At 51.3% G+C, this 20,494-nt stretch overlaps 8 protein-coding genes across 8 annotated transcripts; 3 read left to right on the top strand and 5 right to left on the bottom strand.

Moving 5' to 3' along the window:
• Window positions 1–1,745: 1,745 nt before the first annotated feature.
• BJY04DRAFT_226259 (SDR family NAD(P)-dependent oxidoreductase) lies at window positions 1,746–3,266 on the top strand (the record flags this gene model as incomplete). Its single annotated transcript, XM_073718382.1, has 3 exons — window positions 1,746–1,818; window positions 1,883–2,524; window positions 2,611–3,266. 3 exons carry the CDS (start codon window positions 1,746–1,748, stop codon window positions 2,811–2,813), a joined length of 918 nt encoding a protein of 305 aa, XP_073573780.1. The 3' UTR covers window positions 2,814–3,266.
• A 2-nt stretch (window positions 3,267–3,268) lies between these two features.
• Window positions 3,269–5,004, bottom strand: BJY04DRAFT_215849 (phosphotransferase family protein; the record flags this gene model as incomplete). The annotated part of the gene is made up of 2 exons (XM_073715579.1): window positions 3,269–3,367; window positions 3,421–5,004. 2 exons carry the CDS (start codon window positions 5,002–5,004, stop codon window positions 3,269–3,271), a joined length of 1,683 nt encoding a protein of 560 aa, XP_073573779.1.
• Window positions 5,005–5,190: 186 nt separating this feature from the next.
• BJY04DRAFT_183603 (MFS transporter) lies at window positions 5,191–7,505 on the bottom strand. Its single transcript, XM_073710497.1, has 3 exons — window positions 6,728–7,505; window positions 6,285–6,674; window positions 5,191–6,239 (listed from the first exon to the last, which is right to left on the bottom strand). Exons 1-3 carry the CDS (start codon window positions 7,112–7,114, stop codon window positions 5,232–5,234), a joined length of 1,785 nt encoding a protein of 594 aa, XP_073573778.1. The 5' UTR covers window positions 7,115–7,505; the 3' UTR covers window positions 5,191–5,231.
• A 136-nt stretch (window positions 7,506–7,641) lies between these two features.
• Window positions 7,642–8,132, bottom strand: BJY04DRAFT_19358 (uncharacterized protein). Its single transcript, XM_073711931.1, has one exon. The coding sequence runs from the start codon at window positions 7,937–7,939 to the stop codon at window positions 7,673–7,675; it is 267 nt and encodes an 88-aa protein (XP_073573777.1). The 5' UTR covers window positions 7,940–8,132; the 3' UTR covers window positions 7,642–7,672.
• A 160-nt stretch (window positions 8,133–8,292) lies between these two features.
• BJY04DRAFT_206161 (cytochrome P450) lies at window positions 8,293–10,137 on the bottom strand (the record flags this gene model as incomplete). The annotated part of the gene is made up of 6 exons (XM_073713680.1): window positions 8,293–8,692; window positions 8,745–9,016; window positions 9,062–9,306; window positions 9,351–9,502; window positions 9,566–9,757; window positions 9,818–10,137. 6 exons carry the CDS (start codon window positions 10,135–10,137, stop codon window positions 8,293–8,295), a joined length of 1,581 nt encoding a protein of 526 aa, XP_073573776.1.
• A 1,102-nt stretch (window positions 10,138–11,239) lies between these two features.
• BJY04DRAFT_183600 (putative chitin synthase activator (Chs3)) lies at window positions 11,240–14,858 on the bottom strand. The gene is made up of 4 exons (XM_073710496.1): window positions 14,496–14,858; window positions 13,964–14,369; window positions 11,814–13,913; window positions 11,240–11,750 (listed from the first exon to the last, which is right to left on the bottom strand). Exons 2-4 carry the CDS (start codon window positions 14,262–14,264, stop codon window positions 11,617–11,619), a joined length of 2,535 nt encoding a protein of 844 aa, XP_073573775.1. The 5' UTR covers window positions 14,265–14,369; window positions 14,496–14,858; the 3' UTR covers window positions 11,240–11,616.
• Window positions 14,474–14,858, top strand: BJY04DRAFT_183599 (uncharacterized protein). Its single transcript, XM_073710495.1, has one exon. It carries the CDS (start codon window positions 14,482–14,484, stop codon window positions 14,659–14,661), a length of 180 nt encoding a protein of 59 aa, XP_073573774.1. The 5' UTR covers window positions 14,474–14,481; the 3' UTR covers window positions 14,662–14,858.
• Window positions 14,859–16,352: 1,494 nt separating this feature from the next.
• BJY04DRAFT_183596 (uncharacterized protein) lies at window positions 16,353–17,286 on the top strand. The gene is made up of 3 exons (XM_073710494.1): window positions 16,353–16,578; window positions 16,643–16,827; window positions 16,893–17,286. The coding sequence occupies exons 1-3, from the start codon at window positions 16,538–16,540 to the stop codon at window positions 17,018–17,020; spliced, it is 354 nt and encodes a 117-aa protein (XP_073573773.1). The 5' UTR covers window positions 16,353–16,537; the 3' UTR covers window positions 17,021–17,286.
• Window positions 17,287–20,494: the final 3,208 nt, after the last annotated feature.

The following is a 20,494-nucleotide window of genomic DNA, read 5'->3' as shown; positions in this document are numbered from 1 at the left end:
GAACTGTCACCCTCGGCGCCAGCCTGCCCATAACGCTGTCTGATATAAGCTTTGGGTCTCTTTTCCCCATGCTCCTTAAGTTCACTCGTTCTCAAATCTCAGTTGGTATGTCCACCAAAGCGGTCGAAATAAGCATTGCATGGTTCGAAATAGTCTCAAAACCGCCTCGCTGCCCTCCACTCACAAGTAGACGACATCCCTCTACCAAGTCAGCGGCACCTTCATTACCTCACTGAGAACCATATCCATTTGGCAGCGCAAATGGCAGGGCAAACAACTAAATATTCAACGATCATAATGTCAAGCACGATATTCACTCATTACACTTCCATAGCCGTACTCGCCGTCTCTCCCGCTGTGACCCTGTTGTGGCCGCCGCTCAGGGTCGTGACGCCACCGAAAGTCCACGCAGTCATGGTATTATACTTTATGCCATAAATGGTATTCTCTACGTTCTGTGTCAGACAGATCTCTTCTCCGTGCATATGTAAAGTCCACCATATCCCCACGTATCACACCTTAATCCGTCAGGTAGAAAACAAGCGGTCTGAAGATAGCGGGATCTAGAAACTTCAGTAGCATTAACATACATTCGATTAACTGCCTACTTAATTCCTCCTACCTCTTGAAATGAAATTTGGTCTTTTCAAGGTCCTCGACCGTAGCAAACTTTTACTTGTTAATATGGCTGCGCCGACTGCCGAATATATATATATATATATATATTCATCACCACCCATTTTCCCCAACTGCGCCCTTGCGTCTTTATGCGACCATTATATACTCACAATGCCTCAAATCGCTTAAATACTCTAGAGTCTCAATAATCGCAGCATCCCCCAACACAACCGCACACAAAAGCTCCCATCGGATCTTCAAGTCTCCATGCTAATGTACTTGTCCCCTGTCAGTCGCCCAAGGCAAACATTTATAGCAAGGCTCCTCAGCGAATGAAAGCTATTCGAGTCGAGTCACAAAGCCATCAGATTCAGGAGTGAATCTTCAATTTTAAATGTAGTAAATATCCAGTAAATACGCAGCAGGGATTTATCCTCTCTCTCTTTACCTCCCCCTCTTCGCGATTTCTTAGGTATATTATCACGTATTAGATTATATGGTAGCAACTTAGGGTAGTTAGGTGTCTAGCCGCTCTGCACATATACAGACAAGAAAGCCATTATGCTACGTGAGATATAAGATCGGCCAATATAGAGCGACACAACAGTCTAGACATCTTGTTTTCGGAATAAAGATACTGAATTGAAAAGAAACTCCGTGGCTTGGATTAGAAAGTGGACTTCGTTTTATGACCTGTCAAGGACCCCCGGGAAGTCAGAGTCAGCAGCTGTCATCATTCACGAAACCCGAGCATGGAAGTAGGAGCAGATGGAGTCCTCCAGCACAAACTCCGGGGTTCTCTTGGCGGGAGACATGCGGTCAAGATCTCAGGAACGGTAAAGAGCAGTCCATGATTGATCAAGCAGAGAGAGAGAGACAAATCCAGGTGAATTAGGTAGGTTGCTGACAGCGGGGAATAAGCTTGACTGAGATGAGTCTCAGCTGGTCGCGGAGTTAACGCCTGAGGACGGAGATATCTTGTCTATACTATCAACTTCACAAGGTTGGTGTTAAGTATGTAGATACAGTCCAAGTGTATAGGGATTTACAGACTATAAAGAAGTCCGGAGATCTTCTCATGCAGAGTATCCCCTTTCGAAACCCAGAGATTTAGTTAAATAACCACAATGTCTAGCTTCGACATCACAACGCTATTCTCAGTTAACGGCTTGGTAGCTGTCATAACAGGCGGTGGATCAGGTTCGCCTTCTCCCCTTCAATACAATTTCCCAGGATAAGCCCATTTCCTCTAATATCCATCTAGGCCTCGGCCGCACGATAGCCCACGCCCTCGCCGAAAACGGTGCATCAAAGGTGTATATCCTTGGCCGACGTCTCTCTGCGCTGGAAGAAACCGCATCAAAGTATCCAGAAACCATAATCCCGATTGTCGCGGACGTTGCCTCAAAGGATACCCTGATTGATGCCGCAGCGCGGATCCGGACAGAGACCGGGTATGTGAATTTGCTCGTTGCAGCGGCGGGGATTGTATACTCTGCCCAGCAGAGATCCAGCAACACCGGGACAGAATCAGGAGTATCTACCGGTTCAAACGGGCAAATCCAAGTCGGGCGTGTCCTAACACCGAACGCCACGGCAAGTGACGTTGAGTCTTTCCTTCTAGACACACCAGAAGACGAGTTCCTGGATAGCTACCGCGTGAATACGATGGGTGTGTTTTACACCGTGGCCGCATTCGTGTCTCTCCTCGACGAGGGTAACAAGCGCGGAAATGTCAGCCAGAAGAGCCAGGTTATTGCTCTTGCCAGTGTGGCTGGCCAGTCTCGGTATGCGACGGGTGGATGTGCGTATGGGATGAGCAAAGCTGCTGTAATGCATTGCATGCGCCAGATGATGACGTTGCTGGCGCCCGTGGATGTTAGGGTAAACACTGTTTCGCCAGGATGTGAGTTTTCTCCTCTTCCTTTTTTTCCCTCGCTTTGCATTTTAGGGTGGTCTTGGTGCTAGCTGGTTAACGGGTCTACGTCGTAGTCTTTCCGAGTGAACTTGCCGGTGGCCTGCCGAATTACGGGCTGACGGTTGAGGGGTCGTTTGCGAGAGATGTGATCCCGCTTCGTCGGGCAGGGACTCATGAGGAGGCTGCAGGTACTTTTTTGTATCTTGCTAGCAAGGCGGGTGGATTTGTCCATGGGCAGGTTCTTGTTGTTGATGGGGGTAGACTTGGCTATCTCTGACTGAGAATGTGAATTAAGTTTGACGTTGCTGTGAACTCATTTCCGCCTTGCCGGTCTGCTGGTTTTTCCATGATTGTGGGAAGTCAACACGTTCTCAGGTATCCGAGGTGCTTCAGTATGGGTAATAATGTCGCTCGTTGACTGGGCCGTGGATCAAGGCGGAGATGCAATGGTTGTCTGAGAGAAATCATCGACTACTGAATCTATCACAACTTGGGATAGTGTTGATGTCAAAACGTCGGCCATGTGGGCTTCACTATTTCAAGGGCCCACGTCATAAGAAAGACTTAGGCATATTGCCGACCAGTCATGAGCATGTAGGGTAGTTCATTACTACTCCTATGTCGGCGTTCGATTGATCGACGATGTTCTAGGACTCGCATGATGTTGTTTCGTGAGAACGGTCTTGAAGATGTCGAACCGACCGAGCGAAGAGAGCACAGCGATAACCCTCTTCATCGTCGATACCAGTTAATAAATATAGCGAAGCCCAAACCGAAAGCTAACCCGGCGGCGAGACCTTCTGCAAAGGTATTGGACCCTGAGTCACCAGGCTATGAGCCAGTAAGTTGTGGGCAGTTTATTTAGCAGCAGTGGCACAACATACCGGCTTAGGTTCATCAGTTTTCACTTCTGGGTGTACCAAGTTTTCCTGTTCATAGTCTACATCAGTTGTTTCTCCGAGGTCCTGATAGTACTCCCGGAGCTGGCGGATTTTCAAGCGGACAAAATCTTCTCGACCTCTGTGTATCTCTGGGGTTGCCGTTACAGAACGGACTCTTTCCGCTATGGAGGACCGCGGCCCCCAGACAAACTCATCGAGTAAGTCCCAGTATATGAGGTCGACGGAGCCAACCATCCGACATGCCAGCATGAACCATGCAGACTTGTCTTGTATTGACTGCCGCATTAGAGCTGAGAGCCGAGGGCTTTCGCCTTTGATTCCTCTCGCTTGTTCTCTGGTACCCATGCTCTCTAGGAAGATGTCCGCTTTTGGGAGAAAAGAACTGAGAAATTCAGTGGGGTCCGAACCATTAAGTAGGGAATCAGGCCGTCGTAAGAGCAGCCACCATGGAATACTCGCAACGAATTGGGACGGGGCCGCGTAGCAGAACTCCCAGTCAATCACACCCACAATCTCGAGCGCGTCGTTCACAAGCACATTTCCCGGCCAGAGGTCGTCAGAAAACAGCTTGAATGGACCGTGGTTATCTCTCGGGATGAAGTTCAATGCAATCGCCTTTATCAGGTAGCGGCAGGCATACTTCTCCCTGCAGTCTATGGAATCATACAAACCATTCATTTGTTGTTCCAAATTCGTAGACTGTAGTTCTAGAAGCGAGACAATGTAGTCTATCGAACTCTGGTATGTCCTCTCGGGCACGCACTTAACGACTCCATCCGTCCTCACCAGCTCATTCAGTTCCTGCGTGAGATGCCGTCCATTGATTACTGTTTTGCCCGTATCATCAGCTTCACCCAGACTGCCAATACTGTCGAGATCGAGCTTCCAGAGCTCAAGCAAAACCTCAGCCATCTGCCCATATAGACCCTTGAGTACTTCCGGATCAATAACAGGATTCAAGACATGAACCTTGGGATCTCCATTAGCCAGCCTCAAAACATCTGACATTCTTTTCCCTTCAATCCAAGTCATGATAATGAACGGACCCAGCCCGGTAGGGTTTTCCGCCGCTGTACCATGAGCGATGACCCGCGGAACAGGAATTGTTGTTTCTCGCGCAATGTACTTCATCAGGACGGCCTCTCGGTAGACTTTCTCATCCAAAATCATGGATTTTCCAGAGAGAGGAAATCGAATCAGCCAGTATTCGCCGCCATCATCCCAGTTTAAGCGGAAGCTAAAGTTGAATGAGCCAGAGTGCATTGAGCGCATCATACAGTCGTCTCGTCCCCGGTATTTGTTTGCCAAGGCACAGATGCCGGCGGAGGACTGGGAGCATCGTCCAATCCAGTCTTTTGTCAAAGTCTCAAAGTGGGCGAGCTTGATATTGTCGAAGTCCATCTTGAGATCAAGAGATGGAGGGATTTCTTCTTTCAGGTTGGTTGAATGGACTTGAGGACGAGTCGAAAGCCCCCTGACGGCTGCCTTCTCCGGCGCATGTTGTTCCGGACCGATACTAAAGTACAATCCAGGCACTTGCCCAATGTCCTCTAATCTTGAAGGCATCTAGTAGCTCTTCATGATGAAGGATTTTAATTGAACGGTGGAATAATTACCAGTAGAAACAGGTATGGTTGGTTAATGGCCGAGGACCCAAACGAAGCGACGCAGATTGTGACGGGTATATAGCGCCTTGTTCATGCAGCTGCTGCACCCCGCCACCAACACCTCCCTCACGGAGCACATCAAAAAGAGCTTTTTATTTGTCTAGTATAGAAGCGACTCATCTAGAACTAACCGGCCGCATACGGGCTCTTCTTCCTTAGCACAGCCCCATACTTCCAAAGGAATATCGGCGCAGGAATTCCCAGCCCCAAGGCAATAAACCCAAGAAGACTATTCCCCCACCCGAAATGCAGCGCATCGTACATATAAGGCGCAAAAAGCGGAAACGCGAACCCGCATAATGACCGCATACATGCCGACGCCGCCAGAGCACTCGCCGCGAACCGTGTATACGCGTCAATCATGTAGGTTTGGCAACATTGGAATATGATGATGTTTCCCATGCCGAATAAAGCCGCGCCAATATTCGGTGCTATCCAGTGAGTTTGCTTCTCGCCTGTCCACCCATATATAAACAGTCCGACAGGGGTGAGGAAGGCGGCGACGGAGAGGAGAGGGACGCGGAATTCAGGTTTGCCGACGCCGTCGTTGCGAGCTTTGAGGCGGCGGTAGATCCGGTCGTTGAGTGGTGCGCAGAGCTGGGAGCCGAGCCAGAAACCCAATCCTAGGGAGATATAGTTTAGTCCACCAATTCCGATGGACTCGTTGTAGTATTGTTCGCCTGTCCAGAGAGTGGGGAATGTTGAGAGAACCAGGTACATGATTCCGTAGGAATAAGCCAGATAAAGGGCGATAGCTTGAACAATGGGCTGCGTACCCAGAAGGCGGAATGGGCGGATGAGGGCTATGCGCATGACTTCACTGAGCTTCTTGTTTTGACGCTCAATGTCGGTCTGGTATGTTGCGTCTCCTGTCTCTTTGCGGATCTTCTTCGCACGTGTTTTGAGAATTTTGGGTGCATAGGTTTCTTTCAACAGGAACAAACCAGCAACTTGAATAGCACCGTCCACGATAGACGTTGCGTAGAAGACCCAGCGCCATGTTGTATTCTCAGCAATGAACCCTCCTGCAATGGGACCAACTGCTGGACCGAGAAGAGGGGCAAGACTGTAGATAGCAATGCTCTTACCTCGTTGCTCCGGTGTAAAGCAATCAGATAGCACCGCACCGCCAACCTGGGATCATTAGTATTTGTTGAGCTATAAGCGTGAAATACATACCGCTAAAGGAGCACTACCACCTAAGCCAGAGAAGAAGCGGCAGACAATCATCTGAACTTTCGTTTGCGACACTGCACAGCCAATATTGAACACCAAGTAAAACAGGTTGGACAGTTGCAGAACGATTACTCGGCCGTATATTTCAGACAGAGGGCCAAGGAAGAGCGGTCCGACGGCATACGCCAGTACGAAGACCGACAAAGTGAGTTGCGACTCGACCGCATCTTCGATATTCAGTTCCTTGGCAAGAGTGGTCAATGCCGGTGCCACCATGGATGAGGAAACCGGGGATATGAACGTGAAGCTGGACACCATCAAGACAATCGCCCACTTCTTGCTCATTGGCCAATTTTTGGGGTTATCGGGATCGTCCGGGCCATTCCATGTAACCTAGCAGAGCTGTTAGCGCTTTCCGAGCAACGAACGGGAAGATAGGAACTCACGAGTTTGGGGTCTTGCTGAGACTGTGCTGTCCGCGACTTTTCTAGTTGCGCTGCCGGGCCCTGTCTATTTGCCTCCAAATCATTGTCTTTCTCGGTCACAATCCCATTTCTGACTTGTAGCTCTGGGTTCCCATTATTCTCATCGCATTCGTCTATGGACTCATCATCGTCGCCGCGGTAGACTGAATGGTCATCAATGTGAGCACCTGAATAGATACGGCGGATCTCAGATCGCGGTCGAGAACTCGACCTCGCTCTCAGGGAGTTTGATACTGAACGCTGACGGCGTTGATACTCTGAGTTTACAGAGTCTGAATCCGAACTCGAGAGAGAAGACGAGGATTCTTGTCTGGTGACTTCAGTCCCAGGGTTCTCACGATCTGTCATGGCCAGAGATATTCGTCACAGCCTTCAAGTTTTGTGAGTTTGGGATGAAAGACGGAGTGTATCTAGGCCCAAGAGGAGCGGGGACAATGGTTTTATTTAAAGACATGGCGAATTATGATGTCGCCCTCGGATTTGAATCCCCGGGCATAAAAACAGGACGATCGCGGTGATAGAGACAGGTTAACACCGATGTGGGCATTGTGGAAAGGCCATGATGTGTGGGTGATGTGACGATTGGTCGCCGCGAAAGCTTGACAAGTCGAAAATCCGCAATATGGGTCCTCTCCACGTTCTGGAATTGGTGTTAACTGTTAAGATGAAAAATTTTCCACGGCGGCCTGGACCGTCGCATGGAAAACGAGTCATAGCAAATATTAGCGATGAGCGTTGGATTTCGTCAAAATGTTGACCGTCTCATTGGATGCGATGCAAAAGATCCGGATCTTCGGCACACGATAAGGTCACGTGGTACACCTCTCTCGATAAGCGGCCTCCCCACTGTTCCCCGCTTCCACGCGACCTTCGCTTCCCAAAGTTGTTCATAAACTTCATAACCAACTATCGGCATTCTTCTCCATGCTCACTGGCGATATCCTCATAAACGCTTAATATTGCAGTGTGCGGTACACTGTCACCCCGCTTATGTGCCGATATCCGGTCTACCTCCCTTGTCCTCACACCAGCACGGGCTTGGCTTGCAGCGAGGGAGAATCCTGCCCAGAATGGCGACAACCTGACGCAGAGCCAAGGCATTGGCGTTGAACCCTGATTTCCGATTTTCAGATTGCGGCTTGTCGTCTGGTGTATGCCTAGAAGCCAAACCATGGCCTCTTTGAGCTTTCTGACATGAGCTTCTCGTGATGCTTCGCGACCCAGAGAGCAAGTGGAGACTCAATTCGGAAGACACGGACCAAAGCCAGTGTGGACACTAGATTACTGATACCGAGAGACCGGAGATAAGCTTGTGACCAGGCCTGGTTTGGACAACTAAAGCTAGATTGACACGAGGCTGCGCGTCCTGTATCTCATTCCAGCCCAATAAATGGCCTTCCGGCACAGCGCTGTTTTGCAGACACCGTCGCAAAGCCAACCGCACCACCTCCAGAGGGGTAAATACCGGATACACTCTCAAAGTGCTACCGAATCAAGGGCGGTTCAGAGCCTAAATGATGACATAGCTACTCCTTAGGCATACCGCGAAGGATTTCAGCATGAGTTCTTTGCCATGGATGCTCTCTCTCCACGGACCGAATCATCCCCTCGTACCCTGGGTCGCGAAGCTTCAGGCTGAGCTCAAACGGAGCAGGATGGCTTATAACACCCGGCAAAAAGATTGGATGGGCACCGACCACCTTCCCGTCTTCTTCACTCTCACGGTTGCTGCCGATAGTGAACGCTGCCAGCGACTGTGAAATTGCGAGAAAGACAGTCCTGTCGGCAAGAACTCGACCCGGGCAAATGCGACGCCCGAAACCAAAGACTAAAGAATGCGGATCTCGTTCAGGTGTAGCACCCAGGAAGCGCTCAGGATTGAATGTCATGGGATCCTTGTATTCGCTAGGGTCGTGGCAGAATGCCCTGGGTAGTTGAGCAAGTTGCAACTCAGGGTATAAGTATGGAGTGTGCCCACCAGATATTAGGGAGAATGACAGAGTCCTTCGGGACTAGGTAACCATTGCATATGTCATCCGCCATTGATCTATGAGGCAGGCCCATCGGCAGAACCGGATGCCACCGCAGGGCCTCCTTGACAAGGGCGTCAACGTACGGTAAGTCGTCTCTATCATCAATTGTGGGAAGTCGACTTCGACCAATCTTGCTGTCTATCTCCTCTTGCGCTCGTTTCTGTACGTCTGGGAATATGGTGATAGCGAGGAAGAACGACGAGATAGTCGAGACGGTCTGTAGAGTTAGTCGTGTACATTGCAAAGCGGCATAAACCCTTACCGTATCCGCGCCACCGCCATATAGTGAAGCTGCCGACCACCTGATTGTCGTCTCCTCTTGTGAGCCTGGAACGACGGGACTTTCCTGTAGAAGATTGGACACGTATGATGGCTCGAACTCGGACTGCTGCATTTGCCGCTTTACAAAAGCATAGGGCACATCGGCGAGAGCCGCGGTCTGCTTCCTGAAGATTTTTGCAGTGCGTCGAAACCCAGCACCAGGGAACCACGCGGGGACATATTTCACTTTCAAATAGTTAGCTGAGTCGATAGAAGCCATAAAGACCTACAGAAAGGCGCCGAGTCCACCAGCCACGTTCCAGGACGCGCAGAGATCGAGAAGTTGACCAATGCTTCATCGGCAATATCCACCAAGGGATCATCTGCTTCCTGGTCGATTGAATATCCGTACGTGATTTTCAAAACCACTGCCCCGGCGAGCCTACCCAAAGTCAGCAAAGGACTGGCTAAAGTCCATCAGAGTCCCCATGAATATTGGCCATACTTTCTCGCATGCTTCGTCAGCCTCTCTGGCGCATCAAGCATCCGCAGCAAGAATCGGCCAACCTCGATATCCTGCGTCTGCTGGAATCGAGCCACCCCTGCCTTTGTTCCAATCTCCTGGTACATTTTCTTCCGATAGGCGTGGACACGCTTGCTATACCGCAGAATCGCCGAGCCATCTCCCCAGCCCGCGCTGCATTCTCGGGTCAGCATCTCAGTTACCCGTTGCGGCACGGAGTCTTCAACAACTCACAGCAAAGCAAACGGCATATCCGGACGATCAGAATGCACAGCAGACTTCTTGTTCAACAACTCAATAGCGAGTTGGACATCGTTGAGGATAATCAGCCGCTGACCGAGCGCTGATACCGTGCTGATAGGCCCGTACAGATCCTTGTGCTTCAGCCAGTGCAGCCAATCCGGAGAGTCAGACGCCGGTAGATCGCGTACATTTCCCACGATTGGCAGACCTGGAGGTCCAGGAGGGAGAGGTAGGTGTATTGACGCGCGAGTCAAATAACGCTGGAGGACATATAGCCCTACAAGCCCGAATACAGCAACAAACTGCCACATTGCGTTCTAAAATCAGTCAAGAATACAATGCGGGGAAGTCCGCGGGGTCAAGTCGAGGCAGGCCAGGGTCTCCTTCATATACTGTTTCATGACACGTGTGTAGGCTATACAACGCTGCAGTAAGTGACAGGGTTGTGGCAGCTAGCTGGTTGTTCAGCTGATTTTGGCGTCTTTCTCATTCGCTTCCTGTTTTGTCGGTCACAGTAAGCATCACTAAGACTGCTTCTGATTGCTTAGCTGGCACCTGCCATCAAACATGCCCAGACTTTGAGGCTGCTTCTTTTTGTATTATGGTCAATCGTGGTCGTAAACAACCCCGCCTCAGCACGACGGAACATAACCCATGAAGACCATGACACTCAACGGCTGGCAATGATAACCCAACCTGCTATAATCGGACCCGGTACCATACCGAGTCGAACGCCCGGGCGCCGATCATAATAGCAGGATATATCCCTCCAGCTTAAACACGTACGTCGATGTATAACATTCAACCGAAGCAAAATTGACGCAGTATATCCCTGGCTTCATCATTTTATTAACAAGCAACCTCCTTACCTTGGAACCGTAAGACACTCATCGCGAATACACTCGTCTCCTTCTCAGGTACTTCTAAATCCCACGACAGAAATACTCTACCCCGCGCTACCAATGTAATATTTACCCTAATTACCAGTCTCGTCCTCTAATCTATTTCCTAGCTGAGGCATGCTGTCTGCACTATGATCATCGAGCACGAGCAATTACCGGTGTTTTCCCTACCTGTCTCCGTGATGCGCTAATCCCTGTAGGTGGGGATTAGAGGACTTGGAAACAAACAAAGTTTCAATTCGCAGAGGGAGAGGGATAGCTGTATTTATTTTTAACGAAGGGGAGAAGTCCATGCAGAGGAAGCCAGAACGAATATGGCTGATTCAGACTTCTGTTATATCCCGAGGGTGCGCTAAAGGAGATGCTGGGGGGATGCGGGAGGGGGTTTTGCCCTGGTATAACTTAGTGACAGGTGGTTTGCACGGAGGTTTTGGGCGACCCTCATGTCCTGACCGGAAGAGGTTGAGCTACGGGTAGATCTCATGCTACGAAGAGTTTGTTTTTCGTTCTCGTGAGATACCATATATAGATTCATTAATTAATTGCCTGTAGCCGTTCCATGCCATGCCATGCCGTACCACGCATCTCGGGTCGTCCAACTCAGTCAGCCCTCTCTCATTAGATGGGTAAATAGAAGAAAGAAGTGAAGATAAATCTCCAAATATGTATGTACCAAAAGGTAACAGAAACGAAACGAACCCCGCAATCGCTAGTATACCCAAGAGGACAGCACAGAGAAGTAAATGGGGAATAGAGGGGTAGTGGCATAAGACACAATATTAGGTAATTGTAGGGTATTGGTTGCAACAAAGTCAAAACCCAACAAGGACGAAAGAGGTGGGTTGTACATGAATCAAACATCAGGGCATTAGGTGAGATCGCATCGGATCACATAAGGACACAGTCCCCCTCATTAGATTTCTGCTGGTTGACAGCAGATCGTGACAGGCGCGTCTTTTGCATGCGGGCACCGCCCTGTTTAAGCTCTTCCAGACGCTCACGGGCTTTAGGAAATCCTTGGGCTGTAGGTTGGATGAATTAGCATGAGGCTCGCTCCATGGTTTGGGAAAAGGAATAAAACTCACCAGCAGCACGCCAATACCACCTCTTCGCATCATCAATATTAGCTGCGGTTCCAATACCTGTTTCTGTGAAGTATCCCATCGCGTACTCGGCCTTGGCGAGGCCCGAAGCGGCGGCTTTACGGGCCCAGAGATATGCCTCTGTGTCGCTCTGCTGGAGGATTCCCTCAGCGCCGGTGAGGTACCAGCCGCTAAGGGCGAGTTCAGATTGATGTTCGCCTTGCGCGGCCGCGGCGCTGTATAGCATAATACTTTGTCTTGCATCGACCGGACAGCCCATTGTTCCATGCTCGTAGGCCATTCCGAGGCGAAACTGGGAGAACTTGTAGCCGAGTTCAGCAGCCTGGTGAAAGAGCTGAGAAGCGTATTCTTCGTCGCGGATGACGACGTCATTGTCCGAAGCCGACGCATATAAGAGAGCGAGTTCGTGGAGGGCGTGTGGGTTTTCCTCATCAGCGCGCTCGGCGGCGCGTTTAAGCCAGGAAATACCCTCGCGCGGGTTCCGGGCTTGGCCAAGGAGACCCTTGAGAAGGATCATTCCCATTTTGTACATGGCGGGGGGGTCACCGAGGGATGCGGCGCGCTTATACCATTGGACGGCTTTGAAAGGGTCGCGCTTTGTGCCGCCACCGTCCTCTTGACCAATTTCACAGCAGACGGCGACGCGGTAAGCGGCCTGCGCATGGCCGGCTTTGGCAGCGGAGTGGTAGAGAGCGAAAGCTTCTTTGGGGTCGTTTTGAAGCCCTAGGAGGCCTTGGCCGTAACAGTCGGCCATGTAAAACTGCGCGTCAGGAAAGCCGCTTGAGACGAGCTTCTTGAGAATCTTGTGGGCGTCCAGATTATATTTCTCTCGAGCCTTGCTCTTTGACTTCGGATCGAGCCTGCTGCTCTCAACTAGCACAACTGAGGCTTCTATCAACTTCCGGGCGAGTAAAAGTTGGGTTTTCGGATCCGAAGGGTTGCCACGTGCTCGCTGTTGCAGCTGCTCAAGTTCGGCATGCGTGACCGGGCCTTGTTGTGGCGGACTATCCATTGGACCCTGTGGAGCTGGTGGTTGTTGCAAGTTTGTCGGGCTGCTGTACTGACGAACGGGGGGCGGTTTACTTCCCGAATCGTGGCCTGGGCGAAATGGCGCAGGGTGGTGTGGGAGAGCATCGGGGTTCTGCTGTGTATCCATGGCTTCTTGTTCATTCATCATTTGACCATTGGCAGGGGGGGACTGGTTCAGCCTATATGGTTGTGGAGGCCCACCACTACCGCGGCCACTGTTGCCGCCAGGATGTGGCATATAGTTTCCACTACTATCGCTGTAGCCTGTCATGGTTTGACTTCGGCCCATTGGCTGTGGTGTGTATTGGTCATCGTACGGCTCATAACCATGACCCATGCTGTTGTGAGGATGAGCAGTCGGCTGAGGTTCGCCAGGCAGGTCAAAGTGAAAGCCGGCATCTGCGAATTGGTTTGCACTCGCAGGCGTACCACTGTCGGGTGGAGTGTGTAGGTGGAGCTCCTGAGCAGCTGGATTGAACGCTTTGTACTGCGCCGGAGGTGGCTTTGATTCAACAGGAGAGTCGGAGTTGGCTTTCGGTTGCTCCAGTCCGGGCAGAGCCTCGTCGATTGGACCCTTGCTGAAATCAGGCATCGCGTCGAAATTGGGCATATCTGGGTCGTCGGGAGCAGTACTATAGTAGCCTAGGACACCACCATACGTACTCTCTCTCGGGTCATGATAACTGGGCTGGCCGGGGTATAGACCGCCGCCTTGAACGGGCATCGTCGCGCTCCTATTGATTTGAGGCATTGGCGGCGGGCTATGAGTATCAATAGGAGGCTGCGAGCGACCAGCGCTGGCTGCCCGTGGAGGAAGACCAGATGGCATCGGTCGACCCCGACCAGGGGATTGGGATCGAGGCGGCCGATTCGTTTCTGAAGGCCGCCTATTGCCGTTAGAAGTGTGGGGACGTGGCGGCGCTGGGCCGTTCAGACTCATTGCTGCCATGTCTCCTTCGATCCCTCTCGGCCCGCGCCTGTCGTTTGGAGGGAAAGAAGGGAAAGGATTATCGAAAGATTGCTTGTCCGGCGACATGGGTCCATTCCGAGGAGCTAGGCACGAGTCAGCTTATGCATCTATGGGATTACCCAGCTAGACTCACGTCGCATGCGATCTTGCGGTGGAGGCGGGCGCCTGTCTCGCCGACTATCGTACCCTCGAGGAGGAGGTCGTCCGTTCGGGGGAGGACCCCCGCGCGGTGGCCGCGGTGCGCCCCGGGGAGCAGCATGCCTTTGGTCCGAAGGATATCCATCGCCGTAGCCCCCACCCCCGGGCTGCTGGTATTGTTTATCGAAGCCATAATCCTGATATCCAGGGTCGTATGAAGGATCTCTTGGAGGTGCGCCGCCTCGCGGGGGGCCGTAGTTCCTCACAGGAGGACCTCTCTGCTGTGGGTAGGCCATGGCTCGGTAGACGGGCGGGGAAAAAAAGCGCACGGCAGCGGTCGCTGAACAACACACGAAGGTAGGTTGTGAGATCTGTAAGAGCGAGTTTGTTCGCACGAATCACTATTGATGGAAAGAGTAAATGTTAGTCGATGCGATAGACCGAGGCTGAAGGTCTGGAGAATGGTCGCCTGTTCCCCGCTGGAAGATAGCCCAAAGAAGAAAACCCTGGAGGATGGCAATACTGACACTGAGATCTAGCATGCGCGTAAAAAGTAGAAAGCCGAACACAGTAGTGCTCAACCCAGTTGGACGATGTAAACGAAAGGCAGGGTCAACGGACAGTGTTGTGCAGGGTGTGCTAAGCACTGGGAAGCCGACGATGCGAGCGAGCGGGAGGAGCCAGGCCAGATGACCCGGAGAATGGCACGAGGAAGAATGTTGGGACAGAAGAATGAAGGAGAGTCCAAGATCGAGATAGATAGTGACAGGAAGGAAGAAAGACTTCCCAGGTCGAGGTTAAATGAATGACCGTGTGATGCGAGGAGAGTGAGAAAAGAGGAGTTTTCTGCAGGAGAGGATGATGGATTCTTATGGTTGATTTGATTTGATTTGAGCCCCTCGGACACAGATTGGGTATGAATCAACAGAAGACCACCAAGTACTCTGTGCTAGGACTCTCACGACTCAAGACAAAGACTGATTCTTTATATCTTTGTTCTTTTACTTCTTTCCCCATCAAAATTGTTCTTCTTTGCTTCTGCTCCCCTCCGTTCCCCCCACTTTTTCTCTTCTTTCAACGGTTCGACTTCGCTTCCTCCGAGTCCCTGACCCGCCTGAACCAGCATACGAATGAGACTGACTAACTGTTGCCTGAAGGTCTTCAATGACCATGAGATATATACCGATTATATTTCAACTTAGATCTGTTTCATTGATGTTCCGGCTGACCACTGTACCACAGCGTACTGCGGTCGCAGCGTGTTTTCCCCTGCAGCGCATCTCACCATGTGCAGACATGAATTCCAGCAAGGGCGATAGTCGTTATCCGTCCGTCAGCCCAAGCGTTGGACAGCGTTTCTCGGCGGGTCTAATTTAGGATCCTCCCAGGACCTTCTTTCCACTCACAGCTTCACTCTCCAAAACCGGACCCAGTCACCCTGGGGCAGTGGACAAAGGGACAGGCAACCCGTATGACGTCTCTTTCTCGCGCTGCCATCACTGGACAGGAGCAGAGTGTACTCCGAGTACGCTACCCATGGGTGGCACAAGAAAGGCACCAATATTGGCGATATCTCTGGTGATAGGCCACGCTGTGTACCTACATTAGGCCCGCGGGAGCGTCCGATTCGAGGGTAATTTCCGCTTGAAACGCAGGGGAAAGAGGACAGGCTTGTCTCTTATTGGCCTTCATTGGATCCCCTTGTGGATTGGCCTTATGGCACTAAATCTCTTCCCGTCAATCAATGCCATTCTCGAATTTCTTTTCCTCGACGATCTCGAGGCGCGCAAACAACACAGCGCTTACCATGTTGATTGATCATTATTGAGGGTACGGAGTACGGAGTAGATGGTTGCGCAATATCTGTCTCCTGCAGAAGACGGCATCAACGTGGGAAAATCAGGAAATCATGGGTTACGGCCCTTGCTGTTTGTTCTTCGCTTGCGGTTCATGTTCGTGTTCTGCGATCCAATCAAGACGCAATCACGACCATCTACTCCGTGCTCGAAGGCAGCTGAAGAAAGCCAGGGTTGCTGTTGCGACAATCATGTCTTAGGCTCTTTTCTATCGCATAATTATCAGACCGAGGTAACGACCAGTCATACGAATGTAGAAAGTAAACTCCGACCTTGCCGTTGTTCGGATGTCGGCAGGGTCGGCACATGGCAATGCCGTTGCGGTTTTATCATCGATTCATCTATCATCATAGCCGTGTTTATGCGAGACACAAGTCTGAGCGAACCCTGGGGCTGTCCAAGACCCCAAGGGAAAAATCCTTTCTGATTGGTCACATGACGTAGAGCACCGGCACAGCCACGATGTGCAAGCGAAGCCACATTGACTAGCCACAGTCAGCGGTGATGCTATGCTGAGCCACAGCTTAGCCACACATGCGATCGACAAACGTTGTTGGGACTCTGTGTCTTAGCTTGCGCATGCAAAGCACTCACTCGCGACCTCAAGCTCAATCATTAACCCATACGAAGATCCGAAGCAAACCGCTCTTCGGTGACATCATTATCTCAGCTTGAACCCACCCCGAGTACCCGGATCCAAAGAAATCAGCACCATGTCATCACAAGCGGGAACATGGCTCAAGATGCTCGGAGTGTGAGACTTCCACGGCCACACCACTAGCTCCTGACGCTATTGCTGACAAGCACTCAAACTACAGTGGCATAGTCATTTGTGTCGGCGGGCCTGCACTCGTCCAGAACATCCGTCCTACAGACGAAGAACTCTTCAAGCGATACAACCCAGACCTCCAAAAACGCAGTCTTGAAGAAGGCGATCGTCGCGCGCAAGAGTTCGATGAGTATGTCACGCGGTTAAAGCAGTGGTCCAAGTCGGATAAGTCGAGTACGTAACGTCACCATCTTCTCTCGCTGTCGAAATGTGAGGCTAACGACAACTCTCTATCGCAGTTTGGTTTGCGGCGCAAGAAATGGAGGAGAAGGCACGCGCGGAGCGGGAGTTACACCAGAATCAGGCCAAGGAGGAGGCTAGGTTACAACGTGAGGAGATGAGGAAGGAGTTGATGGGTGGAAAGTAATTTGATACCACCGGGGAAACTCTTGTCAATCGTTGTTGAGTTTTGACCTTCACGGCTGCGGCTCAGGGGCGGCTGAGGCAAAAGCGGCATTTCTTCTTGCATAAACGGCGGCTTTATCCATCGGAGTTCACCTGGCGCTGATTTTCTTTTCACGGTAAGTGGATGATTGTATAATATGTACCGATAGTCAGAGATATATGAACCATCTCCAGCTCATTTCCAGCGACTATGTGTATTAGCTTGGGAAGGCGACTTATAAGCGAGGCTGAATTCTGTACTGTGTGTAGTACTGTCATGTCTGTCCACCGCTTCGGCAGCTTTACAAACAACCTCGTCCCGATTGTTCAACACATCTCCCTCCCACACGCCTCTCCTCTCTTACACGCACGGGTCAACACATACGTGTACTACTTGCTCGCGCGAACCTTTCCATTTATCCTGATGCTAATAGATGATACAGTCTAGACATTCGATTGGATTCGAGTCTTCTCCTTGACCGCTAATCTGGCGATTGGTCCGCAACAACCAGCGCCATTTTGTTAAAAAGCTCAGCAACCTCATCATGTCCTTCGATCCGGGCCAAGTCCTGTGCAGTCCGTCCATTACTATCTCTGCCATCCGTGGCAGCACCGTGGCCCATCAAGAAGTGCACATCCTCTCTCAGCCCAGCTTCTGCTGCCAAATGAAGCGCCGTTTTTCCATACATGTCCTTCGCGAGAACATCGGCGTCGCGATTGACTAGCAGACGCAAGACATGGTGTTTGGCGCCGACTGCCTTGTGCAACGCCGTCTTTCGGTAGTCGTCCTTCATCTCAAGCTCTGCTCCGCTCTGAAGCAAGAATTCCACCATCTTTCGATGTCCGTTGCTGACGGCTCTGTGAAGCGGTGTCTCTCCCGTGTAGTTGGAGACGTTGATGTCCGCATCCTTTTCTAAGAGCAATTCGACCATCTTACGGCGGCCGCTCGCTGCTGCAAAGTGAAGAGGTGCATCGCCTTGCTGGTCCTGCGCTTCGGCATCCGCCCCATGTTCGAGCAACGTCTCCACGATATCCTCGCGCTCGTTGATGACTGCCTGGTGTAGTGGTGTGAATCCCTCGTCCGTCACAGAGTCGACCTCAGCTCCATGCTCGATCAGTGCTTTCATCAGTGCCACATCGTTGTGCTTCGTCGCTACATCAAGCGGAGTTTGTCCTTCATTGTCTGCAAGATTGACATCTGCTCCCTTTTGCAGTAACAATCCTATTACCTCTCGGCCTTGCTTTGTTTGGTCCTCCATAAGTGACAGCAGCAGTGTGACTTCATGCGGTCCGTTTGTGGCGTTGACATTGGCTCCTTTCTTTAACAGGTACTTAACAACCTCCACCTGGCCCTTTCTACCAGCTTGAAACAAGGGACTCCCATATCGTGCGCCTTCCTCGATGTGAGGAAACTTCTCAATGTCAGCTCCGTTGCGGAAAAGCAGTCGTACTACAGGCAGATGTCCATGTCGTGCGGCCCACCATAGCGGAGTGCAGCCATTTTCGTCTTCGGAGTTGACATCGGCTTTGCCTGTCTGGAGCAGTAGCCATACAACCTCCATATGCCCTTTGTCAGCCGCCCAAAGGAGTGGCGTCCGCCCTCTTTTATCCTTCACGTCCACTTTCGCCTTGGCTTTCAACAACAGCTTCACAATTTCTTGATTGCCCGTTTCCACAGCGATAGACAATGGCGTTCTTCCGTGGTCGTCCGCAAAATCTGGGTTGGCTCTGGCCTTCAACAGCATATGGACTATCTCCTCCTCTTCTCGTTCCACTGCAAACGACAAAGGCGATGTTCCGTCCTCATCCGTCAAATCAGGATTCGCTCTAGCCTTGAACAAGTTTCTCGCTATATCCACGCTGCCGTTCTCAATGGCGTATGAGAGAGGGATCCTTCCGGCCATATCAGCGGCATCCGGATCGGCTCTCGCTCTCAGCAAGAGCCTTGCCATCTCGGGGTTTTCTTTCTCGACGGCACGTGAAAGTGGCATGCGCCCATTCTTATCCATGACGCTCGGATCCGCACCTGCTCTAAGTAAGAGTTTTACTATCTCAGGTTCTTCTCGTTCCACAGCACACGATAACGGGGTTTGCTCGTTGGCATCAGGAATGTCTGGATCAATGTTACTATGCGCTAGAATAAGCTGAACCATTACATGATGGGCCATCTCTACAGCGCAGAACAACGGTGTCTGTCCGCTAGATCCAGGGGTGTTGGGGTCAAGGTCCGGTCGTGCTATAAGCATCTTCACTATCTCCTCATGCTCGTTTTCCACCGCGTGCGAAAGAGGAGTCTCTTCTTCGGGGCTCATGACATTGGGATCAACATCATTGCGGTTAAGAAGAAGTTGCACCAGCCCCAGCGATCTCTTTTCGATGGCTCGGCTTATAGGTGCATAGCCATCAGAATCCGGGGTGTTGGGATCCACATCGCTGCGGTCAAGCAATAGCTTCACAATCTCTTGATTTCCTGCATTCACAGCAGTGCAGAGCGGTGTAAGCTTGTTCGGGTGGGGAGTATTGCATTCCACATCCCCATTTTCCAGCAAGAACTTCACGATCCCCGCGTTCCCTTTCGCTACCGCGCAACACAGAGGCGTCTGTCCACTCGGATCAGGAGTATTGGGATTGCTTCCACCCCCGAGCAATAGCTTTACTATCTCTGCATGTCCGTTCTCCACGGCCCACGACAAAGGTGTCTGACCGTTCGTATCCGCCAGATTGACATCCGCTCCTCCGCCGTCCAGCAGCCTCTTCACAACGCCTGTGTGTCCGTTCTTCGCAGCCGCGCAAATGGGCGACAATCCATTCTTCGATTCTTGCGAGTTGAGCTCCACAGACCCCGTCTCCAGTAGCAGAGCAACTACATTCTCGTGCCCCTCTTCCGCGGCGTACGCTATGGGTGTGCGATTTTCCGGGTCATAGCAATTCAGGTTCACGCCGGGTGTACTAAGAAGCAGTTTCACAATCGTATCGTAACCTTGGCTTGCGGCGAGGAACAAGGCTACCTCGAGTTTGTTAGGTGTTGGTGGGGCCGCTTCCTCTGCCATTGTCGTTTTGTATCTTGTTTGTTTGTTTTTCCGTCCTCAAAGAAAAGAGGGTATTGACGTCTAGGAGGGCTTGAAGTCGAAATCCATGGAAGAAGCAGGCCGTTAACATTCAATTGAAGCTCTGAACAGGCGCACTGCACTGAGACAAACCCAATTCAATCCTCAGCTCTCCCTAGAGATCGAATCGGCTAGCGTGCGACGTCTTTGTCTTGTCAGAAACTTTGTTTCGTTCTATGATTCTTCTTTTTCGAATTCACCCCCGCCTCGGACTTGCAGGATCGGATCGGATTTGATCAGCAGCCGCCGCCGCGCTTTGTCGAGGAATAATATTTTATCAGTTCTTTCGAGAACGGACCGCACTAAAGATCGCCGCGCGGCCACGTGTGTCGCTTTCACTGGCCGTTTCT

Source organism: Aspergillus karnatakaensis (assembly GCF_047715665.1).
Source record: "Aspergillus karnatakaensis strain CBS 102800 unplaced genomic scaffold BJY04scaffold_12, whole genome shotgun sequence".
NCBI lineage: Eukaryota > Fungi > Ascomycota > Eurotiomycetes > Eurotiales > Aspergillaceae > Aspergillus > Aspergillus karnatakaensis.
Note: the sequence above shows the minus strand (reverse complement) of the source record. Positions and strands in the feature narration are given on the sequence as shown.

Bases quoted from the DNA above. Each gene is read 5' to 3' on its own strand.
- BJY04DRAFT_19358 (XM_073711931.1), bottom strand. From the start codon at position 7,939: ATGGTTTGGCTTCTAGGCATACACCAGACGACAAGCCGCAATCTGAAA.
- BJY04DRAFT_183596 (XM_073710494.1), top strand. From the start codon at position 16,538: ATGTCATCACAAGCGGGAACATGGCTCAAGATGCTCGGAGT. The intron at 16,579-16,642 runs GTGAGACTTCCA...CTCAAACTACAG, and splicing joins TGGCTCAAGATGCTCGGAGT to TGGCATAGTCATTTGTGTCG. The intron at 16,828-16,892 runs GTACGTAACGTC...TCTCTATCGCAG, and splicing joins GTCCAAGTCGGATAAGTCGA to TTTGGTTTGCGGCGCAAGAA.
- BJY04DRAFT_183600 (XM_073710496.1), bottom strand. From the start codon at position 14,264: ATGGCCTACCCACAGCAGAGAGGTCCTCCTGTGAGGAACTACGGCCCC. The intron at 13,914-13,963 runs GTGAGTCTAGCT...ACTCGTGCCTAG, and splicing joins ACCGCAAGATCGCATGCGAC to CTCCTCGGAATGGACCCATG. The intron at 11,751-11,813 runs GTGAGTTTTATT...TCCAACCTACAG, and splicing joins GTGGTATTGGCGTGCTGCTG to CCCAAGGATTTCCTAAAGCC.
- BJY04DRAFT_183603 (XM_073710497.1), bottom strand. From the start codon at position 7,114: ATGACAGATCGTGAGAACCCTGGGACTGAAGTCACCAGACAAGAATCC. The intron at 6,675-6,727 runs GTGAGTTCCTAT...CAGCTCTGCTAG, and splicing joins CTCAGCAAGACCCCAAACTC to GTTACATGGAATGGCCCGGA. The intron at 6,240-6,284 runs GTATGTATTTCA...TAATGATCCCAG, and splicing joins GTGGTAGTGCTCCTTTAGCG to GTTGGCGGTGCGGTGCTATC.
- BJY04DRAFT_183599 (XM_073710495.1), top strand. From the start codon at position 14,482: ATGGCAATACTGACACTGAGATCTAGCATGCGCGTAAAAAGTAGAAAG.